General features: G+C 43.9%; 1 protein-coding gene across 3 annotated transcripts in view; it reads right to left on the bottom strand.

Annotated features, from left to right (window-relative positions):
• Positions 1-25926, bottom strand: part of col12a1b (collagen, type XII, alpha 1b) — a 155379-nt gene that overhangs the window by 75291 nt on the left and 54162 nt on the right. For 2 of the 3 annotated variants that reach the window (XM_063494565.1, XM_063494563.1), the window contains 12 exons: positions 20497-20642; positions 19414-19543; positions 18187-18323; positions 15032-15161; positions 14511-14650; positions 12370-12502; positions 12236-12256; positions 9660-9799; positions 2601-2730; positions 1763-1902; positions 1343-1472; positions 93-232 (listed from right to left, as the gene is read on the bottom strand). In XM_063494565.1, coding sequence (XP_063350635.1) covers positions 93-232; positions 1343-1472; positions 1763-1902; positions 2601-2730; positions 9660-9799; positions 12236-12256; positions 12370-12502; positions 14511-14650; positions 15032-15161; positions 18187-18323; positions 19414-19543; positions 20497-20642 — 1517 coding nt within the window. Of the gene's footprint in view, positions 1-92; positions 233-1342; positions 1473-1747; positions 1903-2600; positions 2731-9659; positions 9800-12235; positions 12257-12369; positions 12503-14510; positions 14651-15031; positions 15162-18186; positions 18324-19413; positions 19544-20496; positions 20643-25926 lie in introns of all 3 variants that reach the window. The other variant, XM_063494564.1, reaches the window with a different exon arrangement.

Genomic DNA, 25926 nt, shown 5'->3' with positions numbered 1-25926 from the left:
AATTAGGAAATAAAATGTTGCTTAAATGCTTCAGGCTCATAATTGGTTGTTTCCTGGAGAAAGGAAGCGGTACGGCGTGTATGGAGCCTCACCATCTGCTCTTCCCCACCAGCTTTGGGCACATAGAAGACCTTGTAGAGACGAACAGCTCCGTCAGCAGCATCCCAGTTCACATTCAGAGAGGTCATCGTGGGGTCAGACACCCTCAGGTTCTTTACTCCTCCCAGAGGTCCTAAACAATAAGTGCTTTTAGATTTAGACCACGTGAAGAGCCTGAATTAATGATTCCAATCTGTTGTGTTTCCATCATGATTTCATTTTGTTTTTCACAATAAGAAAAGACGAGGGGAATGAGGCTATTCCTCGATCTATAAAGTGAAGGTGTTATTCATTTGTGCTGGTGGTTTTGGTGTTGTTTCTTCTTTTTTACGATATCCTTTCTTTAATGAGCACAACTGACATCTGCTGTTTAGTGTCTCCATGTCTCAAAACAACCTCCCAGCATACTAAACACAGGGCAGAGAGGACACTCGTGGGTTCTCTGTATTAACTGGTAAATCTGTTATTTCAGATCATCTGATATTTCAGTTCTTGTTGTGTTTGTAATCATTTTCAGGGCTCACGAAGGAATTCTGTTTGAGCCACAGGGTTTCCCCTAGAAACATGACCCCATAAAAAAGGAGATGTGGAAGCACATGTAATCTGATTGGTCCAAATAAAACTTTATGTTATGTTTGTTACATATGAATGGAGCACTGGGCTCTGCCATAAAAAAAGCACAGATAGGATATCAGCAATATAAATATCATCTGTGAGAATTATGCTGCCAAAAAACAGACAAAAACACAAATCAGGTTACAGAGCCTGTATGCAAAGGAGCAAACACCAGTTTTTGACTTGTCAGAGCACAATATGAAAATCTTATTTGCAGCTCTCTCAACTGGATCCTATGCATCCACCACAATGCAAACACAGTGAAGAGAGAAAATGAAGCAGCCTGGACTGGATTACAAGAAAACAGAGGACCAAAAGAGCGGAGGCTGCACTACAAACCACAGGCCGGGCATTACATCGTTTTAGAGTTTCTATTAGTGGCACAAATACAAAACAGAAGGAAAGCCTCGTCAGGTTGTCCCTAAAACTGTTTGGTCTGGAATAAAATTCCTTTCTCCAGATAAAACTGCACCCGTCCCCGAAATGGTTTGAAATTGATGTGGTGTATCAGAGAAGATGGACTCTGTGTAAAAGGGTCCTGACAGGGTCGTAAATTCTTTGTAGTTGTATGGATACCTAGAAATATCCCCATAGGTGTTTTTGGGGGGTGCGGGGGGTACAGACTTACTTGTCTTTCCATTTTCAGACATCCTCTTTCCATCTCCTGCAGCATAAACCGGCACCAGGGTCACAGTGTAGAGAGTGTCAGGCTGCAGGCCTCGCAGGATGGTGGTGGTTGTGCCCGCTGACACAGTTTCCTAAGTTTAGCAACAAAATACACAAATTAGCTGCTCTGATGCAAACATATAGTCAGAAATAACATTAAGCTTAGGGTAAATCCTCCTCGCCAGCTGTGAAACACAGTAATTTATCTCTAGTTGCTGCATGTAACGGTGGCAAGAGCCAAGTTTTTTTTATACAATATGTATTAGATTTCTTTATAAAAGTTTAAAATGGGTGTTTAAAGGCTTGAAAGTTTCAGACATGATCAGGCAAATTGGTGAGTAATTCAAAGTCACAGCTGACAGGAAGCTGAGGATGGTCCTACCATGCTCTCATCTCCTCCAGCAGCAGGAGCATAGATGACTCTGTACTCCTTCACTCGGCCCTCGGCGGGCTCCCAGCGCACATTCAGGGTGGTCATGGTTGGGTTCAGCACCTGCAGGTTCCTGACTCCGCCCAGAGGCTCTGCAGGAACACAAACACAGGTGAAACAGGGCGAGCTTTCACTTTTCTGTCCTCCATCTTTTCCTGGAGGATTGCGATCAAAAGCCTCAGCTAGCTCCTTTCAAAGCCAATGAGGAGTCACTCTACTTCAAGATTGTTCTTGATCTTTGACAGCGTTTCTCTGGGAGAAAACGTTCCCCTCAAAAATGTGACTGAAAATTCAGTTTTTCTGTGTGGGAATACAGTTTTTAGAGTTGAAACAGGGTAGTTGTTGTATTCTGCACAAAACAAGCTGCTTAAAGATGTCACTTGCAATAAATTAAATCATGCTTTTCTTAATTTTTCAGGGGATTAAAAAAAGTGCCACCTCATAATGATTTTTTGATCTTTCTATCGCAAAATTTCATATGATGGTGTTTTTAAAAATGTGTTTGATTAAGATTTTCTTCTAGGTACGGTCTCTTTTACTGTGGCACATGCGCTTTTGTTTAGCCAAAGGCTAGCAGGGAAATGTACAGACTCCTCCTAAGTAAGGTAAGACAGACTCATCGGCTTGACTACGTAACCCCAAAAGACCAATTCTGAGAAAATGCTATTTTTTCTTTTTTTTTACTAAAAAATTCTGTACAACTGAAAGTAACTTGTATTCATGCAGGACGCAGATTTCACTATAGCAGATATTTAATGTGAAACTCTTTGTCTCTGGATGTGAGTCTTACTGGTTCTTCCTTCTTCTGAGATATCTTTGCTGATACCGGTGGCATACACCGCTGCGACGCTGACGGAGTACGGCGTGTCGGGCTCCAGCTTCTGCAGGATGACGCTCGTCTTCTTCCCTCCAACCTGCGTCTGTTCACAGGAAACATGTCGGCAGTGAGACTCGTGTTCACATCGGAGAAACACAGTAGTTTATCGGAGCTTAGTGACAGGTGGCTGACTCATGAAGAAGAACGCCACAGATGGCAAACACAAATGAGAGAAACATTTGCTGCCAGCTGTGAAATAAAAAGTCTTTTTGTTTTTGTTTTTAATGTTTGTTATATGTTTTAATGTTTTGCCATTCAACGGATCTCAACTGGTCATGGCAGATGGCTTCTTCCCACTGTCACCAAGTGCTTGGCTCAAAGGGGATTGTTTGATTATTGAGATATTCGTTTTATTATTGTAGAGTCACTACCTTACAGTATAAGGCACTTTGAGGTGACTATTGTTGTGATTTGGCGCTATATAAACAAAACTGAATTGAACTGAATTCAGCTTTTGTGGATTGAAATGATATTTTACTGTCATGAAATTCAAATGACTGGATAATTTGATAAGACGTTATAGGTCCATAAATGCAAACACCAGGCCACTTTAGCCCACTACTGAGTGGTTGCCAGGTAACATGATGAGCATTTAGAGGGAGCATTTGGGAAATGTAGAAAACACCTGCATTGATTTTAAACAAAATGGGAGCATTTCCAGGAAGTGACAGACGTGACGGTGATGTAGCCGCTCGTTGTTTAAAGGAGTTCAACGTGTGTATGTCAAAGTATAGAGCAAACACACTGAAAACTCATTTGTCCCAGCTGACACTGATCTTTTAAATGACTCGGTATGTTTTTAATGTTGCTGGGGGGGTTTTCTGGACTTTGACAGCTGTTTACTTGATGGCTGTGCGATTTCTGCTGACTACATAACAAATGAACTCTCAGAGATAATAAGGAAATCCCAGTTATTTGCTCCTTAATAGTTCTGATTAGACAGAGACAGAAAGACGAGTGCATGCCAATGTTTGCTTCTGCATTTCTGCCCCTTAAAAGCCACAAGTTGGCTCCACACAGTTGGAGTGGATGGATTTATATGTATATTTCTTTGAGGTGTGTTGGGTTACTGCATTCGATGTTCCTCTGCAGGAACACGGATCACATGAAAATAAAAGCATTTGGGGAACAATGTGCCGTGAAAGACAATTTACTGTTTACAGTTTGCAGCTGGTCTGGTTCAGATATTTAAAAAGTAATAAAAAGCTGCACACCTCGGCCTCCTTATCAGCTTGTCTGTGTTCTGCCTTCGTGTGGAAAACTACCACAGCATGAATCACATCGCAGCCACTTATGAAACGATGGAAAACAGACTATTATTGACTGACTTATTTATTAAATCAACATGAGTTTGTTTGCCTCCGCTGTAAACAAACACCAGCTGATCTTCTGTGGCGAGTGTTTGATGTCATCTGCAGTTACTGCCTTTGACCACAGGTGTCGCCACACCGGCTAAAATGTTTCAGCCTCTAAATGCGCGATTATTTATCCGGATCTCGAATCATCAGCCCTCTAAAAATTCAAGCAAAGCCCTTAAGTGTGCAGCGGCTCACATGTTTTGGAGAGGCATCTACAGGTTATTAGGATGATGTCAGCAGAGTATTTACATCATTTAGACTTATTTCTCTGAGAGATTTGAATTCTAGTAGACTGAGAAATCCTGAGCAAACAACTTTGCAGTCCATCACACAGTGGATGCAGCGCTGTAAACACATCCACAGAGGGCATAAACAGTTTGTGGTAGCTAAGGGATAAATTACTGGAGGTATCACATCCCATTTACATCAGTATTTTAGGTATTTGGATGTTTTATTTTATTCTGGGAAACATACAGAAGGTCAGTGTCTTGTTTAGAGACAGTGGAGTGTGTTAATAAAACAATCAGTGACTCCTGTGGGTACTGTACTTGAGATATTTTTTTTTATTTTTTAACCAGACAATTATTTAAATATGAGGTAACTTCGCTGCTCATCTTCTAACGCAGCACTCAGTAAATGAGCCAAATATTCATCTAAAGTCTCAGAAATAAGATGACACAGGAATCATTTGTCTGAGCTTTTTTTGTGAAATATGCCACAAAAACTTTTTTATGTGTGCTTTTTCTAGTTTAATATTGCAAAATTTTGGCTTGTCCAACAAAGGATGACTTGCAGCTTGGCAAAGAAACTAGAAGGTTAATCCTGTGTTTTCAGTGTTATGAAGGTGGTGCCATGACAACATGCTTCAGATGTAACTCGCTCCAAGCCAGGTTATGATTGAGATAAGAGATCAACGGTTATGAAATGCACCAGTGGCTGCAGTTTGAAAACTGCTTTCTGTAATAATTAATATATGTTTGAATTCTTTTTGTATTGAATTATTATGTAATTAATTACACATGTAAACACAAATTTAATGGAATAACAGCTGTAATCTGTCAAATTCTCTTTAAAGTGCACAATATGAAAATTTGATCTAGTCCAACCAGCAGACCTGTCCATGCTTGTGATTGGTCACATATTGTACTGCCACCACCTTTCATGTAAACTCTGATGAATGGACTGATGAATGATGGGTTGACTTAACGAGTCGATAAGTCCCTTTGTCTGATGTTTTAGCCTGATATTAGATTAAGTGGATTAAGCCTGAGAAGGAAAAGATATCCTGGATTTCTCTGCAGATTTCTTTGTTGTTCTAGTAATGTGGAGTTGTGGCTCTTGTGACATTACGGAGTTTTGAATTGATAATTTTATTCTCCCCAGCGTTTTCCTTCTATGTATCCTTGCTTTTGACTGGTCTAGCGTTGGCCTTTTATTTTGAAGGTGAGATTTCTCTGGTGTCTTGGTCTAATTTGACTTCCTGCCTTCCGTTGTGCTCGTCTGGCACTCCCTGATTGATTTCACCTGCCTTTAATTGTTTCCTCATGTGTTCTGCCCTCTATCTGCATTTTTGTCCCCTTTTTTGTATTTTGCATGTCTAAAGGGCAGTTGGATCATCCCACTGCTTATCACTGTTCAGACTTCAGTCTGCAGACCTTCAGAGTTTTCACCCCAGTATAAAGCTGACCTATTTTCTCTACTATACATATGAAAAACAGCAGCCTTAGCCCAGAACTGGACTGATGAAGAAGCCCCGCTTTTTCACCCTGTTCCCAAACTTGAGAGGAAACCCTGAGCTCATCCATAAAACAAACAAGCGTCTCATCTGGTATCATGACTGATGCTAAGAACAACAAGGCCGCACGACACCAGATGCTCTCGATCCTCTGGCGCGCACATCTGATGCAGCGAGTGGATCGGAGCTCCGTTAGACGGATTTGCAGCGCTGACATCATGCCTCGGCCGTGACACGTTGTTTGGGGGAACACTGTCATAACATCTCAGAGACACGGCGACCCCCCCCCCTAGATTCTTCTCATACTGCTCGCAGCTTCTTTTCAACTCGTTTCCACTGCTAATGATTATTGAGTCAGCGTGCGGGAATGCAGTGTCGGCGGTCAAACGTGGGACTCCTCAAACTCACCGTCGTGCTGCTGGATGTTGTCACCAAATAAAAGCTAAATTGCTCTGTGAGGAAGGAGCCTGGAAACATGTCTGGCGGTGTGTCACTGACCTCCTTCAGATCATTGATGTGCATCTCGAGATGGAGGTGAAATTTAAAACCGAATCCAGCTCGTACTGTAAATCCAGCTGGTTCTGTTTTTGTTGTCAAAAGCTTTTTAAGTGAGCCAGACATCAAATTACAGATCGCTCCGGTGCAGTCGGAGACCTCGAGTCTCAGACTCTACATTTTACTCCGTTTAAGAAATATATTTCTCTTTGTACATCACTAAATGAGTCTACAGATTAAAGCTTTACATTAATTATACTACTCACATACCAGTTTATTAGGTACATCAAAGTCAGGGTATTTTTTTTCTGGTTTCTCTCACTAGCTTGAACTACCGGAGCTAGTTTGATACACTCTCCGTGTGAATCAAACGAAGAGGGTTAAGTTGACGGAGAGCTAAATTAACTCGAAGAAGAAGAAGATTTGCGTGGAACAGATAATTAACTGGACTGGCACAAATCTAAATTGAAAAAAGGGGCACTGGTCAATGCTTTTGGCAGATCTAATGTGATATATGCACATTTATATGGTGCTTTTGTTTTTGTTGGCTTTGTTGAGCACTGAGACAGTTTTGTCAGGTGAGAAGAAGCTCCTGGGATGAGAACTAACACGTCCACATCTGAGTGCACGGTCCTCAGCCAAAAAAGGGTGGCGTGGGAACAAGTCATGGCCTCTAGGGAAGGATTTCAAGCACCTCAGTCTGGAGCAGGAGACTGAGAAGGATTGGGACAGTGTTTGCAGAGATACTGACAGTGGTCTCCTGTAGTCTACACTCCCACCCGCACCTATGAACATGAGCTGTGGGTCATGGAGCTCAGAGTAGAGCTGAAAGGGTCCAGCAGAGGTGGTTCAGACATCCTGGATGCCTCCAAGTTGTTTTGAGCTTGTCTAACTGGGAGGAGACCCGTGGACAGATTCAGGACGTCCTGGAGAGATCGCGTCTCTCGACTAGATTGGTGTCCCCCACATGAGTTATAGGAGGTGGGCTGGCAGAAGGAGGCCTGCTTACACTGCTCTAATTCCCCGCCTGATTTTTTGTGTTTTTTGTTTTTCAAATGTATTGTATTTCAAAGCTTTATTTACTTATTTAAACTAATTATTCAGATTTAGATTATAAGTGTAAAAGAGTGATCTACTAAGAATTGATGCTGTATTTCTATAGAGACTACCAGCCAGCATATGAAGTGATTAAATTAGCTGCAATATTCAACAACTTCAGATCCAGTAATATCATGTACATGATTCTGCACAAAGACTGCTTTTACTTTTGGTTTTTTGAGGATAGTTGGATCCTAAAAGGTCTTTCACTGCTAGCAGATCCTTTATTCTTGCTCACTGCCTCTTTTTTTATGTAATACCGTCTGTGTGAAGGCACAGGATGCTGCACAAGAGCCAGAAAATCATTCACAATATTTATAGCCAATTTTCACTCATGGTGGATTTTTCTGATTCCCAGTAGGCCCCTGGTGCCTGGTTCATGGTCCACCTGTGTCTTGTTTAAAAAAATCCCTGATTCACTCTGATTTGAAGTCATTTTCACAGAGATTAAACTGGAGATGATCTCATCTCCTGCACAGTTTACTTTACGGTTCACAATTAAACATTTATTCAAGTTGCATTACACAGGAGGGAAATCACAAGGCAGGTGCCATCAGTTTAGGCTCATTTATCAATAACAAACGAGATTCTCTGACTCAACGTTGACCATGAACGACGATTTGACTTTTATTAGAAACACATCTAAAGAACTCAGAGATTCCTTCTTGGTAACGATGTGTTTTATGTGTGAGAATGAGAAAGCCTTTGTCTCTTCAGTGCCTTTAGCTTCTCCTTCTGCACTGTTTTATGTCTTTTTTGCTCAGTTTTATAGATCTTGAAGTCCCATCTCAGGAGGTAGAGGAAACTTCCCATCAAATCCAGCAGTTCATAATTGATTTGTTTCTATATGTGCTTTGGGGCTCGTTTCGCTGACTATTCTGACAGATTTAAAGCTCCACATCATCTTGAGATATTCACTGATTTGTCAGCAAGTGGCTGAAGCAAACCGGAGACCTTCCCACTGGTCAAAAAGCTGCACAGCTGGGAACCTCCGCGCCCCGACAGCAGAACAAACCTTCGCCTTGTAAGAGCGCGCGAGGAAAGTACACCCGGGAAAGGAATTTAGTCGTGTTGTTCTTTCGATCCCTCGACAAACAAACAAAACAGGAGTGGGTTTACAAAACGGCAGAGAGGGACCCGTTTTCTCATAAATGTCAAATTTACTAAACAATCATTGAAATTTGGCCATTTTGGGTGTAAAAACTTGAATAAACATTTTAGAAATCTCTGAATTTGCCTTTTGTTCAGAGTCAGTGAAGCAGCTCCAGCTACGGTCTCCTGATACAACGAAGAGCCAAGTGGTTATATCATAGAGGCCGTTTTTCATGTGAATTCTGCTGCTTGGTGCACATTTCCTGCACATTAAATGATCAACTGAAGCTGCAATACCGAGGTTATATAAACTCAGTATGAACTTTTACTTTCTAAGACTCAGAGACAGAGAAAAAAAAAACCCTAACCCTTTAAAAACGAGGCCTAAATACTCAGAGATAACAACCTAACAAGCATCGTTTGTGCAGCAGTGACCGGTCTGTGCTTTAAGCCACTGGTCAGTTTGCTTGGTTTTGTGTAAATGCAAAGGAAGACACTGTGATTAATAATAACACTAAAACCAGCCAGTGGACGAGAGGGTTGTTTCCCCTGCAACAGGGCTTATGCACTGAACAGTTCAGAGTATCAAGGCTTCCTTTACTCACTGGGCGGAGTGCTTGAGAATGCTTTGTCTGGTTATTCCGTCATCCTACTGGGAGACTTAATTTTCATGTTCATGTGGTCAATGACAGCAAGAACTGGAGGGTCATGTTTGGGAGTGGTGTTCTGTTATTGGACTTCTGTGCGAATTAGGTTGTCCATAACAAACACCATGTTTGAATATCAGGGTGTACATAAGTGCATGTGACACCAGGATACTCTAGGCTACAGGTCGATGAACAATTTTGTAATCGTATCACCGGATCTGCTGCCGTATGTTCTATGAACAAGGCCCCGGTCCATAAGGTCTTCAACTCCCACCTCCAGCAGAACTTTGACAGCATCCCGAGGGAGACTGGGGAAAGTTAGTCCAAATGGACCATGTTCAGCACCTCCATTGCTGAAGCTGCTGCAAGGAGCTTCAGGTGCAAGGTGGTAACACCAGTACCAGATGTTTAATGTGCTCCCTTGTCATTTTCTCATCCTAACTATGATTTAATTTGTGCAAACTTCCTAAATTTATGGCATATAGACACCCTTTTCTAATGTATCTGTACACTGATGATGCCATCATATTCTCATCCACAAACTTACTGTGAGGGCCTCGCCTCCAGCGACTGGTCTGTAAGTGATCTTGTAATTCTGGACGGCGCCGGGGGCGGGCTCCCACTTCGCCGTCAGTGTGGTGGTGGTGGCGTTAAAAACCCTCAGGTTTTTGGGCGGCTCAGGAGGCACTGGAAGCACACAGGTATGTAGAGTGAGATAAACAGCACCTGTATATGTGTGCGTGAAATGATCGGTGAAAATGATTATGATGATGTTGATGAGGAGGAGGATGAAGATGGCAGTTATGATGATGTTCTCACAATCCAGCGGGTCATGGAGCTGGAAGGGTTAATTTTAGGATGAGAGCAGCAGAGTGATGAGGTTTAAACCAGTTCAGAGTGGAGTTGCAGGTCAGGAACGTCTTATTAAATCACTGGTCTCAGTTCGGCAACATCATAAATATGGAGCTAAGTTATATATTTTTACATAAGGAAAAGTCCTAATGCATAAAAAGGATTCTAAAATTGGACACAATAACACAAAAACACAATTATTATGGAAACAACTTTTATAACTGATGATTCTAGGCGAGAACTATGATTAATTTGTGGTTTCTAACAAATAAAATTATGGCAACAGCAACAACAACAGCATAATTGTCAAAAACGAATTTTGGTAAACATTATAGAAAATTCTGCAGTTTTTAACCAATGCTTTGGGGAAAGTAATCACACATTTTTAGATTGCAAGAAATAAAGCAATGGGTGCTTAAAAATAATTTGGGATGTTAATGATTAACTGTTTTGTAAAAACCTGTCTTTGGGGTTATGATAACGCATTTGTTGATCATAAAAGGTAAATTTAGCAACAGCTGGACACCCTGAAACAAACCAGGGCTCTGAAATTTAGACATATTAATAAATATGACAAATTTGTGGATCATTCATATAAGTTTTTTCTTTTTGAGTAAAGAGCATCAAAGCACATTTTTGGTAATGAGAGTGGGTAAAATTTTTATTTAAAAATCAGATTTAGTTCACTGACCACCATCTCCACTACAGAACCGCTGAACAACATTAAACTGATGACGAATATGTGATGACATAATAAAATGACGTTATAATGTGAGATGAACATGACGGCAGGAATGACAAACATGTTGGGAGGATGAAACAGGAACGAGGACACTCATTCACAGTGATGGAGGTCTGTGGAGGTTGACGTGTTACTGGTCAATTTTCACACTTCTTGCATTTGAAGCCCTGAATTTGCGTTCACACCACAATATAGTCCACGTCCGTGTTGCCCCAAACCTGGGGATTTTTTTTTTAAAAAAAAGCAGATTTGTTGAAATCTAACTATGTGTATGATGTCAAAAACATCAATGAAAGAAGTTCAGTCATTATAAAGACATGTTTTGGTCTGATTTATCACTTAAATAGCTTCTAATTAGCTTGAAAATTGTGTTAAAAAACTGCAGTGGTTTAAAATATTTCAAGTTATATTGTAATTTTTAAGCACTAATTTTTAAGTTTTTAAGCAGATACTGGCTGCATGATAGCTAGCAACATTAGTTAGCTAGCAATATTAGTTAGCTACCAAAATGAGTTAGTTAGCAACACTAGTTAGATGTATTATTTATTCTATTGAAATGTATTGCTTATCATATCTTATCTTTTGTAGCTATCATACCATGACATAAATAACTCTTAGATTTAGTTTTTTGCCTTGCACATATTTACATTTTATATATGATGGCATTTAATACCACAGTGCTTTAGTTACTGCTGTGTAACAGAACAATGTGCTACCTACTGCTAGAAGTTAAACCAAAAACTTGCAGAGTCTCCTCACACTGACTCTGCTATGAATTTAATAAACAATAATGGACAAAAAACAAAATTAAAAAAACAAAGTGTAGACTTCAAGGATCTGTGAATGACTTCTCTGTGAGACTTTCTCTATAAAAATGTCACACTTGCAAGCATACTTTGATGATAGTATTCTTTAAAAGATTCTTTAAAAGGCCATCATATTTTTTTACATTTCCATTCTTCACATCCAATACAAATTGGTCTATTACTTACTACAGCAATAGAAACACAGAGTGAAATACAAGACCACCAAAATCCATTACAGCCTTCTCTTTAAAATACTAGAACTGTGTATTTGATTAGTAAACAACAGATCTCTGCAAGTTGGTATGATTTTACCTGATATTCAAGTCTTGTGTGAGTTTTTCTGCTAGGGTAAAAAATAAAACTACACTCTAAGTGCACAAATGCAAATGTTTAGCCAACTGAAATTACTTTTTTTTTTGGTTTATATGGTTTTGAATCAGTCAGAGCTGAGCCTGCAGTACATTCGTGGTAATTTATGTCAACCACGCAGCTGTGACCATCGTGTCTGTTTTGCTGAACTCTTTGCTCAGGTTTGAAGTTGGAGAGTTGTGGTGTGAACGCACAGTAAAGCACTAAAATGCATAGACATGCAGTGAAGGATGACTGAAAGAAAAAAAGAAAGTGTGTTCCCATTAACATCGTCCTGTATGACCACGTTACCGTTCCACACACAAATCATGAACAATACAATGAAAAGGAAGCTGTCCTTCTCATACGACATACCGGACAGTGGCGGCTTTAACACTAGAAAGAGACGTTGAGAGGACAACAGTGTTATTTTAAAGTCATACACATCTGTGAAAGTAAAACATTGGGATGATTTGTTGGACGCTGATAAGAAGCGGGGGTTTACTTACGTGTGCGTTCATTTCCCATCAGATCTTCGCTCTCTGACTCATCTGGGTAGATGGCTGTGACGGTGACAGAGTAGTCAGTGTCAGGGTCCAAGTTCTCCAGAACGTGGGAGGTTTCGTCGCTACTCAGGATAGTCTAGTGATGGGTAAAAACAGCACATACATATGTATCTGTGTGTATTTATTGCTAAACAGAAGATGTTCTTGGGGCTATGATGTTAGCCTTTCAAAGCAAAAACCTACAAGACTGAGCACACAGTGAAAACGACAGCTCTTTAGGTCAAAGGTTAAATCTGTCACATGGAGAAAAAGTCTGCCTTTGTCTGCCACAGCTTTCTGTTTTATGTTGCCATTTTACAAAGTTTCATAATTCATAGCTTAAAGTTGGAACCCGGCACTGACTTCATCTCATTCACAGATTTTTGTGCTGATGTGCATGTTGGGCCCAAAAACAACTTTGGAGGGCCGAAGCTTAAGCAGTGGAAAACAAAGGGAGCATTATTATTGCTGTGGTCGAACTGGATGTTTTCACTTAATCTTGGCAGTTTTGAGGAGTCTGCGAAACCATAATGGATTGTTCTTGAGATTTTTTCCCTTCGGAATGACAGGGTAATTTTGAATTCAAACAATGACATCTTCAGTTTCATGATCGTAACGTAACCAACGCTTGCTGGGCAGAGATCCACACGTTGGTGGTTTTATTCTAGCTGAGAAAATCAGAGCAGCGAACTCAGCAACTGCAGGTGTGCTCGAATGCTGCTTCAAGCTCACGCTTCGGTTTTAATCAGAGAAAGAAAACTCTGCTAAGCTACAGGCAAAAACACTCACAAAGCTTGTCGATTGGTTGGACATGGATGAGACAACTGAAAGCAGATGTTTACCGCTGCTGCAGACAGACCGCGCTGTCCAAGCAAAGCTCATTTGCATATTTTGAGACAAAGTACTAAAGCGGGTTTATTTACCCAGCTGCTGATAACAAATACAAATGTAACATGAAAAAAAAACTAATTCTGATATCATAGAAGTTAACATGCCAGGTGTCTTTGGCCTCAGCCAGCTGACGTAACGTTTCAAGATCCTTCACCTTCTCACAGCACACAGTTTGTTTGTTTTTGTCTATTTTCCATCTTCTTTTTCCTTTCACCCTAAATTAACTGTGGCAGCTGGCTGTTCCTCCCTGAGCCTCGCTTTGTTGGAAGTTTCATCCTGTTAAAAGGCAGTTCTTCTCCCCCACCATCACCAGTTACTGCTCACTGGGCATCTTCTGGCTGCTGCTATTCTCTCGCTAACATTTTAGGGCCTTTACCTTGTAGAAGGTACAATGTAGAAAACCTTGAGGTGACTGTTGTTGTGAATTCATGTTATAGAAATTAAAAATGTATTTAAATGAGCTGAATTATCATGAGATATCTTTAAAAATGTGTTCACCTAATGCATAGGTTCACTGATCTCTTTTGAAAAAGAGATGAGACATTATTAAAAACGCACCCACAGCCACAGCCTGAATCGGTTTGTGAGGTAAAGTATATGCAGATACAAAAACCATCACATGGCTGGAGCTACACCATGAAAATGTGCAAAACTTCAGCCAAGATCTGAGATGATCCCAACCACAACACAAGGTTAGTTATTATTATGTTACTCACTATGAAAAGTAATTATCCTAGTCTGCTATCTTAGTTAGGTCCACAGTTAAACTGTGCGTGTCGGGGTCATCATGGCTGTAGTTTACACTCTGAGGTTTTGAAAGTGTAGCTTAAAGGTGTGCTACACATGAACAATGCCGACAAAAAGCTGCAAAAGCGCAGAATGACAACTGAATAGCATTCTGGACTCACGCCTATGAAAACAAAAGAAGTAATAAAGCACTTCAGTGTGTTGAAATGATGAAGCCTCAGCAAATGCACTAGACACTTAGATCTGAATAAACAGTGTTATCGGATGGTTTACATGTCATCTTTTAACAAGCACATACACACATGCAGTTTGTTCTGGAAAAAGCTTCAAAATCTAATGTCGCTGCCAATAGAAACTCTGTATTCAGAGATGGAAAGAACTTCTTCTGCTGCAGTCTTTGTCCCGACTCATTTGAACACAGACATTTTATACACATGGCCAGGCTGGTTGCATTATCGCCCACTTACATACTGGAAGTCTGACTCCCCCCTTTTAACCCAGCCAAGACGGTAAAGGGACACGTCGGGGCCTCCGTGTTCCCACGTGGCTCTGAACGAGGACTGGGTCACCTCAGAGAACCGCAGGTTCTTGGGCGCAGGAACAACATCTGTAAACGTGGACCGAAATGAGACAGAAGAGGTCTTAGTGATGATGCAACATCATGTGAAGAGTCCCTTTTTTATATTATTACATAAAGTTAAAGATATAAAAACACTTAACATTACATTATAAATATAACCCTGCACATCATCTAAAGACTTTTTAGTGTAGACCAACCTTCATGTGATTGCCACTTTCCTAAATCAAACCCTGATTTTGTTTCACTTCATTTGTTCAACCAAAACTTAACCGAGTCAGTTATTTTGTTGAGGTGGAGGATGCTCTGTTAGGATTGTTCCTGCTTTTGCTATAACCAGAAGTAAAGCAGTTGTTTCTCTTTCTTTCATGAGTGCACGATGACCAAAAAATATAAAATGTAGATTCATACCTGTGATGGCGCTGCCGAGCATCGGGGTCGCGGGACCGTCGTCATAGATCGGGGTGACAGCTACATCATATTCTGTCTGGGAAATGAGGCTGGACAGCACCAGGGTGGTGATGTCGCCATTAACTTCGATCTGCCAAAGGCAAAATTTAATTATTAGTGACCCTTTTTTTTTAAAAAATCACTCAGAGGGTGGACAGCTACATTTAGACCCACAGTCCTGAAATACCCACAGATTTTGCAGTAAATAAAACGTGGGGGCATCTGTAGCTCAAAAGATAGAGAGAGCTGTCTACAAACTGGAAAGTCAATGCTTTGATCACCAGTTCCTGCACCCTGCATGCCAAACTGTCCTGATGCCTGATGGGTTAAAAAAAACACAAAAAACCCTAAAGCCACTGAATAAAATACCACATGAATAGATGAATGTGACTACAGTTTAATTTCTAATGCAAAACTAAAAAACTAATACAGTTCTCTTTGCCGATTAGCTGGAACATTCATTCCTGCCACAGACCGATGCCTTTAACAGAGCTGTAAGCAGTTTTAAACTATCAGTTTAAGAGAAGAGCTCTATGGAACAGATGAAAGGTGAACATGGTTAATATATAACAATTTTAATTTCATTTAAATTTCTTTGTCTGTATGTGATGCAAGCAAATGGCTGAATAACTAAGCAAAGTTAAAATTAGAACCAGACACTGCAGTTCCTCTGATGGCCACTTGAGGCTGGCTCCAAAACAGTGTCAGTCTCCATAGACTCTAGTGGTAAAATGTCCAATATTATATACACGTCTACAGCCTGAGACAAAAACATTTTTGATCTCTCTAGGGAGGGAGATTTGTTATATTTCACATCTACTAAATGGACCTCATGGCTTGGGTCACTGTTTGATGAACTTTAAATATCATAATCCTCCCCAGATAGATAAAAAAATGACTAAATAAGACTTTTATTTGATTACATGTGGCCTTGTGTTAACAGTCAGCCACCTCAGCAGCGCCGTCAGATTTATTGTGTGATTTAGTTGAGAGGTTTTTGAAAGTAGGCTTTGAGTTTATTAGTCAGATTCAAATATTTACCAACTGAGATGAAAGCAAAGAATGTAAAAGACGTGCACTTGTAGGGTCAGAGAATGGGAGGTCATCAAATAAATCAGCGAAAAGCTTTGACATGTTAAAGCGCAGAGACAGTCTCCACAGTCGGATTTTTCATTTCAGCACAGAGTTAAGTGAACTCGGGCATACATCCAGATGTGTGGGCTTCCTCTATAGAGACAAGAAGCCTTCAGCACTAATCCTTAAGAGGAGTTGAGCTGTTTCGCGTCATCTATCAGAATCTTCTGGAAATGTCAGGTATCCACGGACGGCACCGTCAGCTGCCGAGTCATCCTAGACTGTTTGTCCTCTGCTGACATCCAAGTGAGAAGTTATGAGGACAGAGTGGAGCTGGGATGATGGAGTCAGGCTGGGCTGGCTGCAGCAGCCAGCGTGCTTCTGCCAGCAGACTGCATTTCACATAAGCACCAGGCCAACAAAGAGGAGCTGCAAGGTCGGCCGTAACTCATCACTTTCCCAGAACGAAGATATCTCTGCTGAGTAAAACTTCACCCATACGAGGCTCTCTGTGAGGCTTTATTGTTCAACGCCAACTCTCAATGACCTTACAAACAATACAAGCACTTTCAAACAGACGCAACTTTTTATTCGATGAGGGAGTGACAGCTGATACGTGCCAATGGAAAAAGATCACAGCTGCACTTACTGAGCCTGATTTAGAAAAGTTGGACGTCACGCTTCTCCTCACACATAAAGTCCTGATCGATCAGGCTCCGTCGTGTGTTAAAGACCTCTTAGTATCATTTTATCCCTGCAGACCACTTCACTTTCAGACTGCAGGCTTATTTGTAGTTGCAGAGTTTCTAAAAGCCGAACAGGAGGTAGAGGCCTCAGCTTTCAGGCCGCTCTGCTGTGGAACCATCTCCCCGCTTCATTTCGGGAGACAGACGGCCTCTATACTATTACAATTAGGCTTTAAACTTCTAGTTAGGGCTGGCTCAGGTGACCTTGAACCGTACCTTCTTCATGTTGCTATAGGCTCAGGCTGCCGGGGGACTTCCCCTGATGCACTGAGCATTTCTCCTCCTCTCCTCTTTAAGTTTGTGTGCTGATGCTGATTCTACTGGGAATTTTCTTCCTGTTAAAAAGGGAGTTTTTCCTCCCCACTGTTTGCAAGTGCTTATTTTCTTAATGTTGTAAGGTCTTCACCTTGTAATATAGAAGGCCTTTGAGAGCACTTTTATTGTGAAGTATGACTATATGAATAAAATGGAATCATATTGAATTAAAATAAAGACGTCCAATTTAATGCACTCTGGAAACAGACAGACATCAGTTATAGCCACTAGGTGCCCTCTCACCGTCCCTTTATCGTCCATTCTGATCAGTGACTTGAAGATTGTGTAGGAGAACTTTGCGGTTTGTGTGAAAAAGTGCATGAACTCTATTGTTGGAATCAACATTCTGGTTACATTTGGTTACATTTTATTTTAAAATAACCCTGATCTTTTCCTGAGCTTAACCAGGTAGTTTTCATGCCTTAACACAACTAAAACAGGGACATGGGGTTAAAGCCTACTTCCCCTCAACCTCCTTAAGCTGATTTTTGCTTCTTCTTTCAAACGAAAAACTCATTATTTCCTTCAATGAACAAACAATCAGCACTGAATAAGGTGACGACTTAGGAGGCCACATACTGGTGCTTTCTATGGGACTGACATGAATGGGAGGTATGCTGGTTCTATTTTGTCACTGATTAATTTACAAATTAATATTCAAATCAATAAACTGAATTAATAGTTTTGCCCAAAATCTAAGCCCATTCAATTTATAATAGATTGAAGCAGTGAAAAGCAGCAAATCCTGCCATTACAGAGCTGAAACCTGAGAATATGTGCCTAAAAATGACTGTGACTAATCAATTATTTTGCACTCTCAAACCTAGAAAGTGAAATAAACCACGACCATGAAATATATTGATCATAACTCAGCCCATAATTAAACAACTGCTGCATTAGCACTCCTTCTGAGGTTTTTCATGTATTAGTCATGTAACCCTGCAGTGGAGCTAGCACACCATCATAAAGCCACAGCTGTACCTCTTTCACTTCTCCTTCCTCAGGTTTGTAGGTGATGGTGTATTTGCGGACCGGGCCAGGAGCAGCATCCCAGTTGAGCCTCATGGTGCTGTGAGTAACGTCGCTGATTCTCAGTTGTCCGGCAGCCGGCCTGGGCACTGTGGGAAGACAGGGCAAAGGAAACGTTAACCACCCTGAGTGAAGCTCAACAACATCTCCTCACTCTCAGCATTGTTGTGAAGACATTCAAAGACACTGCTGGCTGACGCTGTGAGGCCAGAACGCACTGAAGAGCTGAAAAACAGACAGCAGCTTATTTTTTTCTTTTTCTTTTTTTAAAAAAAGCGGTGCTGCATTGGTTTGTAGTGCATCTGTTTTCTATCGATAAGTTCTCAATCCAAAATTTCGGAGACAAGATCCAGCTCTTATAAAACAACAGCTGACATGAAATAAAACTCCGAAACCTCTTACCTTTCCTAAAAACCATTTCTGAGAAAAAAATAATCCAGGATGGAAGTTCTGATTTCAAGTAAACACTTTAAAAAAGTGGGGGGGGAGGGATTTTAAATATTTGAATTCTTTCTGAGGCAGAGTGGCTCTGCGGACAGCTTTAACATATCTGAGCTCTTTGAGGTAAATAAGAACATGACCAGTGTACGATATGAGTTGGCTACTAAACCACTGTAATTTGCTAACCTTGTTTTATTTGTGTGGTGCTTTGCACTAACTAGTAGATATCTACTTCTATTTCTTTGTTGCTCCTGTAAAGTTTATAGATATAGTTTGCTAAGAAATCTAGAAAGCTAAATATGGACATTTGCGGCTCCAGAAAATCAAGATGATGATGATGGATATGAAGGTAAATTGGAGGATGATGAACTAATCAGCAGCACATTGGTTCAGCGGTTAGCACTGACTCACAGACAGACGGCTCACAGTCCGACTGAGGCTGACTGTTTTATGCTTTTGGATCACTGAAAAGAACTGAAGCAGCTTCTAAAGGCCTGCTTCTTCTTTCAGCTAAAATACTGCTGCTGGACAGTTTTTAATGAGTTTCTAATAGCATTTTTCTTCCATCGTGACTACTTGACACCCAGGCTGATAGCTACACTCCATCTACCTTCACCTGTCCAGTGTTTGGCTTGCTGATGGAGTTTTAATCAACCGACATTACAGGAGCTCTGCCCCCATTAAATATCCTCAGAGATCACGTTTTAAACAGTTAAAAATCAGTTTAACGTTACGTACAGGTGACTCCCGTGCCCTCCAGAGGCTCGCTGGTGGCTTCTCCGTACAGAGCGTAAATTCTGATGTTGTACGCTGTGTTTGGTATCAGCTGCTCCAGCTGGGTACTGGTTACATCCCCTCCAACACGTAGCTGCACAGGGACAGAGGTGAAGGAAAGTGACCGTCGGAACTAGCATACATTGAAACTGGAAGAACGGCTGAACTTTGTGTGCACAGACAAAAGAGTCGTGAAAATATTTTTTATCATAAATAAAAACAATCAATAAGTAGCTAATAGTCCTAATGTTAGCGACTTTAACAACGGCACAGGTAAGAAGTAGAATACATGGATATAACAGAGGGGTTTTGGCTCGTACACTTCCAGGTCACCATTGGGGTCTTTAAACGTAAGCCGATAACCTCACTGATTATTCATTAAGCCTTTCAATATGTTTTTTTTCTTCTTTTAAATCACACATTAAACACAAAAAAGCAAGAAAATTATGAGAAATTTGATATAAAAGGGTCTTCATGAAATTATATGTCAAATAACATATGCTGCAAAGTAAGTTAATGCTCCCGTCTACTTCACAGTTGCCGCCTGATTTCCAGTAAAGACCACCTCACTGTACATTTAATCATCCTTTAAATTTTCCTCAGCTGTATAATCGCAAATGTAGGTTAACACCAAAGAGGCATTCAGTCCCATCTGTTCTGTTTATATCATCTCGATGACTTCAGGCCATGAGCTAATCCTTCCCATTACCCAGCGTGTCTGAGGGCTCTGCTCTTCGTAGGCCTGGCCTGAGGCGGGCTGCAGAGGTCTACGTCCTCATTGTATCCACATCTGGAAGTAGTAAGGTGATGCAAGCAGAAGCCGGCTAATATCAAATAAATGTGGAAATCCTCAACACGCAAATAAAGAGATGTGTCAGATTTGTGTCGATCTACGTGCGAGCGTCCCTGTGTTGTGGTGAATTTGTCACATTGTGGGAACATTATTAAGTTTACTTTCTCACATTGTTGGGACTGGAATCATAAAAACAGTTTGCAGACCCAAACCATTGTCAGAGATAAAGTACTGTAACCTCGGCGTTCGTGTACCTCATTCTCCAGCTGAGGCTCGGAGGCATTGATGGAATTGTACAGCAGCATATAGCCGGTGGCGCCGACTACTCCGTCCCAGCTGACCCTCATGGAGACTGAGGTCTCATCATAGACGTTCATGTTCTTCACTGCGTACAGCGGCACTGAGGGAACAGAAACAGTCAGTTTAACACACGGCACAGCCACGGTCTTCTTTGGCTTTGCTAAACAGTAACAGAGTGGACAAATCTCTGTGTTTGTTGGTTCAGGCACAGAAATTAATTCACTTTTTCAGATGTACTGGATTAACGCTCCTTGACCTTTTAGTTATAATATGCAGAGGAGGTTTTGGTACAATAACAGGATAATGACCCCAACAGACCCAAAATGTCCCAAAGTGATCATAAAGCTTCAGGCTTTTGATGGCTTCTGTTTTTTCAGGATATTTTTGAGGACTTATTCGTTACTTTTTGTGGGATGTCGTATAAAAAAAAGCTAACCAACACGCTTCATGGAAACACAGAGATATAGAAGATAAAACCAGGTTAACACAGAAAGGTATTTGCTGAAGAAATCTGGCTTCTTGGACACACAGATGTCAAAATAGTTTTAAATTTTGAATGTGCTTTTATTTGATAAAAGATTAATAAATCCAGAAGAGAGTTTAAAAAAAACCAAAAAAAATAGTGTGCTCCTAAATCCTGATCTTAAATAGTGCATAGTTAGAATTAATAAAGTCCAATAAATTGCAGTTCCTCTAATGGCCACTTGAGGCTCTGAAACTTTACTGCAGAACTAAACATGTTTACAGCCTCGGCTTTAGTCTCTATGGATATTTTCCCTGCATAACAACTGTATGGCGGGTGAACTCATCCATCTGGGTACTTGATTAGGAGCACGGCCACTTTAAACTACAGGTATCCTGATACATTACAGGCAGCTCTAGCTGATTACTGTCTGCTAGGCTCGTAGACAGTATAAAGGTGGATTTTCCCATGGAAGATCTGCACTGGCTTCACATTTCAGACCGAGAAGCTATATTCATTATTCAGGTCTATGGTTTGGCCTCACCTCTGCTGAACTGGACCTCTGATGTGTTTGTGCCTTTTGGAGCATTATTCTTGGAATTATCTGATAATATGGCTCACTTTGTGGTACAGACTGTTCAAGAAGTTTGGGCTTCAGTCTCGACGAGTGAATATTTTATCAGGCTACTTAATACTGACCAGCAGGGATCTGAGCACTCGCACAGTTTATGGACGCAGCTTTCTAACCAAACTAACTACCTTTAGCTGAAGACTTAGCACCCAAGCCTCTCATCAAAATAAGGTTACTGTCACGGTCCTGGGTCGGTTCGACCCAGCATTTTGTGTTTCTTATGTTTTGGTTTCGTTTTGCATTAGTTCTTCTCTGGGGATGCTGTTTTGATATTAATTACGTTCTGTTTCGTTAGCTGTCTGATGATGATGATGATGGTGATTATCATTGTTTGAGTTCTGTGTTACTCCGTGTCAGTCTGCGTTACTGTGTTCCTCGGTGTCCTGTTTCTCGTCTGCGTCTCTCTGCCTCTCACCCCGTTCGTATGTTCTCAGGTTTGTCATTTAGCTTTCCCAGTTTAGGTCTTTAGTTTTGTCTTCTCTCTTGCCTGTTTTGCCACCTCACCTCTGTGTAAATAAAACTTCACTAGCATTTCATCTCCTGCTTGCATCTTGGGTCCTCTTTCCTCCAACACCACACGGCTCGCCTCGGCAGCCGTGACAGTACGAACCGGCCACTATGGACCCAGCAGCATTCAACCCGCCCGAGGAGCTCCGGGAGGATATTATTTATTCTGTGGACCGTTTAATTAATTTATGGCTGGGGCATGAGGAGAAGGGATTCCGCCAAGCCATAACTAATAGATTGGAGCAACTGGTTTCCGGTCTCCCCTGGCTGTTCAGCTCACTCCACCCACTTGTTCAGAATTTCCTTCTGAACGAGCTGCACCTTCACCCCCCTACCGCTCGTTTGCTCAGCCCAACGGAGGATATGCAGTCCGGACTGCCGGATGCGGAGTTACCCGGCCCGTTGGAGCGTTCTCCGAGAAGGAAGCAACGTCCGCGTCGTAGGCGCCTCACCCCACAGCCGGATGGTGGGACTTCAGAACTGCCGGCTGTGGTGAGTGAAAAAGACACTCTTTCTGTTTCACCAGACTTTGGGACTGTTAATTCTGGGGCTGTGTTTATTCAGTTAGCCGCCCGGCCCGAGGCTCAGTTAGCCGCCCGGCCCGAGGCTCAGTTAGCCGCCCGGCCCGAGGCTCAGTTAGCCGCCCGGCCCGAGGCTCAGTTAGCCGCCCGGCCCGAGGCTCAGTTAGCCGCCCGGCCCGAGGCTCAGTCGCCACCTCCACCACATTCAGTCTCACAATCCATAGCTCAATTACAGCCACAGCCGGACTTATTACAAACCATGTTACAAGCCATAGCCCAGTCTGTAGCTCGGTTGGCAGAAGAATCATTAGCCCAATCATCAGTTCAGCCTCCTGTTCAGCAGCCACTAGCCCTGCTTCCTGTGTCACCTGCTCCTCCAGTACAACAAGCTAAATCCATTCTATCCGAAGGGAATCCTTTGTCATCCGTCCATTGTAAGCAGAGAGACAAACAAATAAATAACAGAATCATCCATCAACAGCTGGCCTGTTTAGAGACTGTTACTCGCCCCAGGGCCTCCCCAGAGGCTGAGTTTCTGCCCTCAGCCGACTCTGGACCCCTGAAGGCCAAGACGCCAGCTAAGACTTGCACCGTGCCAGCGCTGCCTGGGCAAAGCCAGTGCCCTGCGCAGTGTCGGTTACCGGCGTCACTGCCAGAGGCCCGTGTGCCTGCTGGTTCTGATCTGTTCCTGCCAGAGGCCCGTGTGCCTGCTGGTTCTGATCTGCTCCTGCCAGAGGCCCGTGTGCCTGCTGGTTCTGATCTGCTCCTGCCAGAGGCCCGTGTGCCTGCTGGTCCTGTTCCGTCCCTGCCAGAGGCCCGTGTGCCTGCTGGTCCTGTTCCGTCCCTGCCAGAGGCCCGTGTGCCTGCTGGTCCTGTTCCGTCCCTGCCAGAGGCCCGTGTGCCTGCTGGTCCTGTTCCGTCCCTGCCAGAGGCCCGTGTGCCTGCTGGTCCTGTTCCGTCCCCGCCAGAGGTCCCCGCGCCTGCTGGTTCTGACCTGTTCCTGCCAGAGGTCCCCGCACCTGCTGGTTCTGACCTGTTCCTGCCAGGGGCCCGTGCGCCCGCTGGTTCTGACCTGTCCCTGCCAGAGGCCCGTGCGCCTGCTGGTTCTGCTCTGTGTTATCCAGAGGCCCACGTGCCTGCTGGTTCAGCCCTGTGTTATCCAGAGGCCCACGTGCCTGCTGGTTCAGCCCTGCGTGTGTTAGGGGCCCCTGTGCCCACTGGTTTATGGACTGTTTTTGCTGGGGGGCCCGAGGAGCCCGTCCAGCCACCTGCCTCGTCTGCTGGGGGGCCCGAGGAGCCCGTCCAGCCACCTGCCTCGTCTGCTGGGGGACCCGAGGGGCCCGTCCAGCCACTAGCTGCTCCACCAGCAGCCTCATCCACGCCTACTGCAGCGCCTCTGTCGCCTGCTTCCACGCCGCCGCCAGCTGCAGCCTCAGGGTCGTCATCCTCGCCAGCTGCAGCCTCAGGGTCGTCATCCTCGCCAGCTGCAGCCTCAGGGTCGTCATCCTCGCCAGCTGCAGCCTCAGGGTCGTCATCCTCGCCGCCGGCTGCAGCCTCAGGGTCGTCATCCTCGCCGCCGGCTGCAGCCTCAGGGTCGTCATCCTCGCCGCCGGCTGCAGCCTCAGGGTCGTCATCCTCGCCGCCGGCTGCAGCCTCAGGGTCGTCATCCTCGCCGCCGGCTGCAGCAGCCTCCTCATCTGCTTCCGCGCCGCCGGCTGCAGCAGCCTCCTCATCTGCTTCCGCGCCGCCGGCTGCAGCAGCCTCCTCATCTGCTTCCGCGCCGCCGGCTGCAGCAGCCTCTGCGTCATCTGGCCCAGCTTCAGCTTCACCCACGCCGCCGCCTGGTCCAGCCTCCTCATCGGCTTCATCGTCAGCTGGTCCAGCTCCGGCTTCATCATCAGCTGCCTCGCCTGGTCCAGCCTCCGCCTCAGCACCGCCTGCAGCATCCACATCACCGCCTTCAACAGCCCCGCTGTCGTCAGGTTCCGCCTCTGTGTCTTCATCAACGCCTGCAGCAGCCCCCTCATCATCCACGCCAGCCGCAGCCTCCGAGTCTTCGTCCACGACGGCTGCAGCCTCTGCTTCTGCTTCATCGGCCTCGTCTGGCCCAGCTTCATCTCCGCCCTCGTCTGGCCAAGCCCCCGTCTCAGCTTCACCCACGCCGTCGTCTGGTCCAGCCTCCGTCTCAGCTTCACCTGGTCCAGCTCCCGCATCAGCTGCCTCATCCTCGTCAGATCCCCAACGGCCGCCTCCACATCGTCGGTCATCTGTCAGGCCGCTTGTTGGGCCTCTTCTCCGCTGGGGACATCCTCCTAAACGCCGCCACTGCCTTCCGCGTGGCCGGCCTCCGGACTGGAATTGCCGCCGCCGTTGCCATCCGCACGGTCGGCCCCCTGAACTGCTTTCTCGCCGCCGCCGTTGCCGCCCACACGGTCGGCCCCCTGATCTGCTTTCTCGCCGCCGCCGTTGCCGTCCGCACGGTCGGCCTCCTGAACTGCTTTCTCGCCGCCGCCGTTGCCGTCCGCACGGTCGGCCCCCTGAACTGTCTCCTCGCCACTGCCTACTGCGTGGCTCGCCTTCGGACCTGCCCCGCTACCGCTGCTTTTCGCATGGTCGGCCTCCGGAACTGAACTGTTTTGGCCTCCGGTGCTGTCGGCCTCCGGGTCGGCCCCCTGAACTTGGCCGTCTGGGCCTTTTTGGACTCTGTCCCTCCGTCCTGGGCCCCCACCGCCCGCCCTGGTCGGGTCGTTTTCTGTTCTTTGGTTTTTTTGGGGGGGGTTTGGGCGGTTTGTGTTTCTGTTGGGCTGTCTGGAGCCAGCCCTTGAGGGGGGGGTCCTGTCACGGTCCTGGGTCGGTTCGACCCAGCATTTTGTGTTTCTTATGTTTTGGTTTCGTTTTGCATTAGTTCTTCTCTGGGGATGCTGTTTTGATATTAATTACGTTCTGTTTCGTTAGCTGTCTGATGATGATGATGATGGTGATTATCATTGTTTGAGTTCTGTGTTACTCCGTGTCAGTCTGCGTTACTGTGTTCCTCGGTGTCCTGTTTCTCGTCTGCGTCTCTCTGCCTCTCACCCCGTTCGTATGTTCTCAGGTTTGTCATTTAGCTTTCCCAGTTTAGGTCTTTAGTTTTGTCTTCTCTCTTGCCTGTTTTGCCACCTCACCTCTGTGTAAATAAAACTTCACTAGCATTTCATCTCCTGCTTGCATCTTGGGTCCTCTTTCCTCCAACACCACACGGCTCGCCTCGGCAGCCGTGACA

The sequence above is a fragment of the Pelmatolapia mariae genome, linkage group LG15 (assembly GCF_036321145.2).
Source record: "Pelmatolapia mariae isolate MD_Pm_ZW linkage group LG15, Pm_UMD_F_2, whole genome shotgun sequence".
NCBI classification, from domain to species: Eukaryota; Metazoa; Chordata; class Actinopteri; order Cichliformes; family Cichlidae; genus Pelmatolapia; species Pelmatolapia mariae.
Note: the sequence above shows the minus strand (reverse complement) of the source record. Positions and strands in the feature narration are given on the sequence as shown.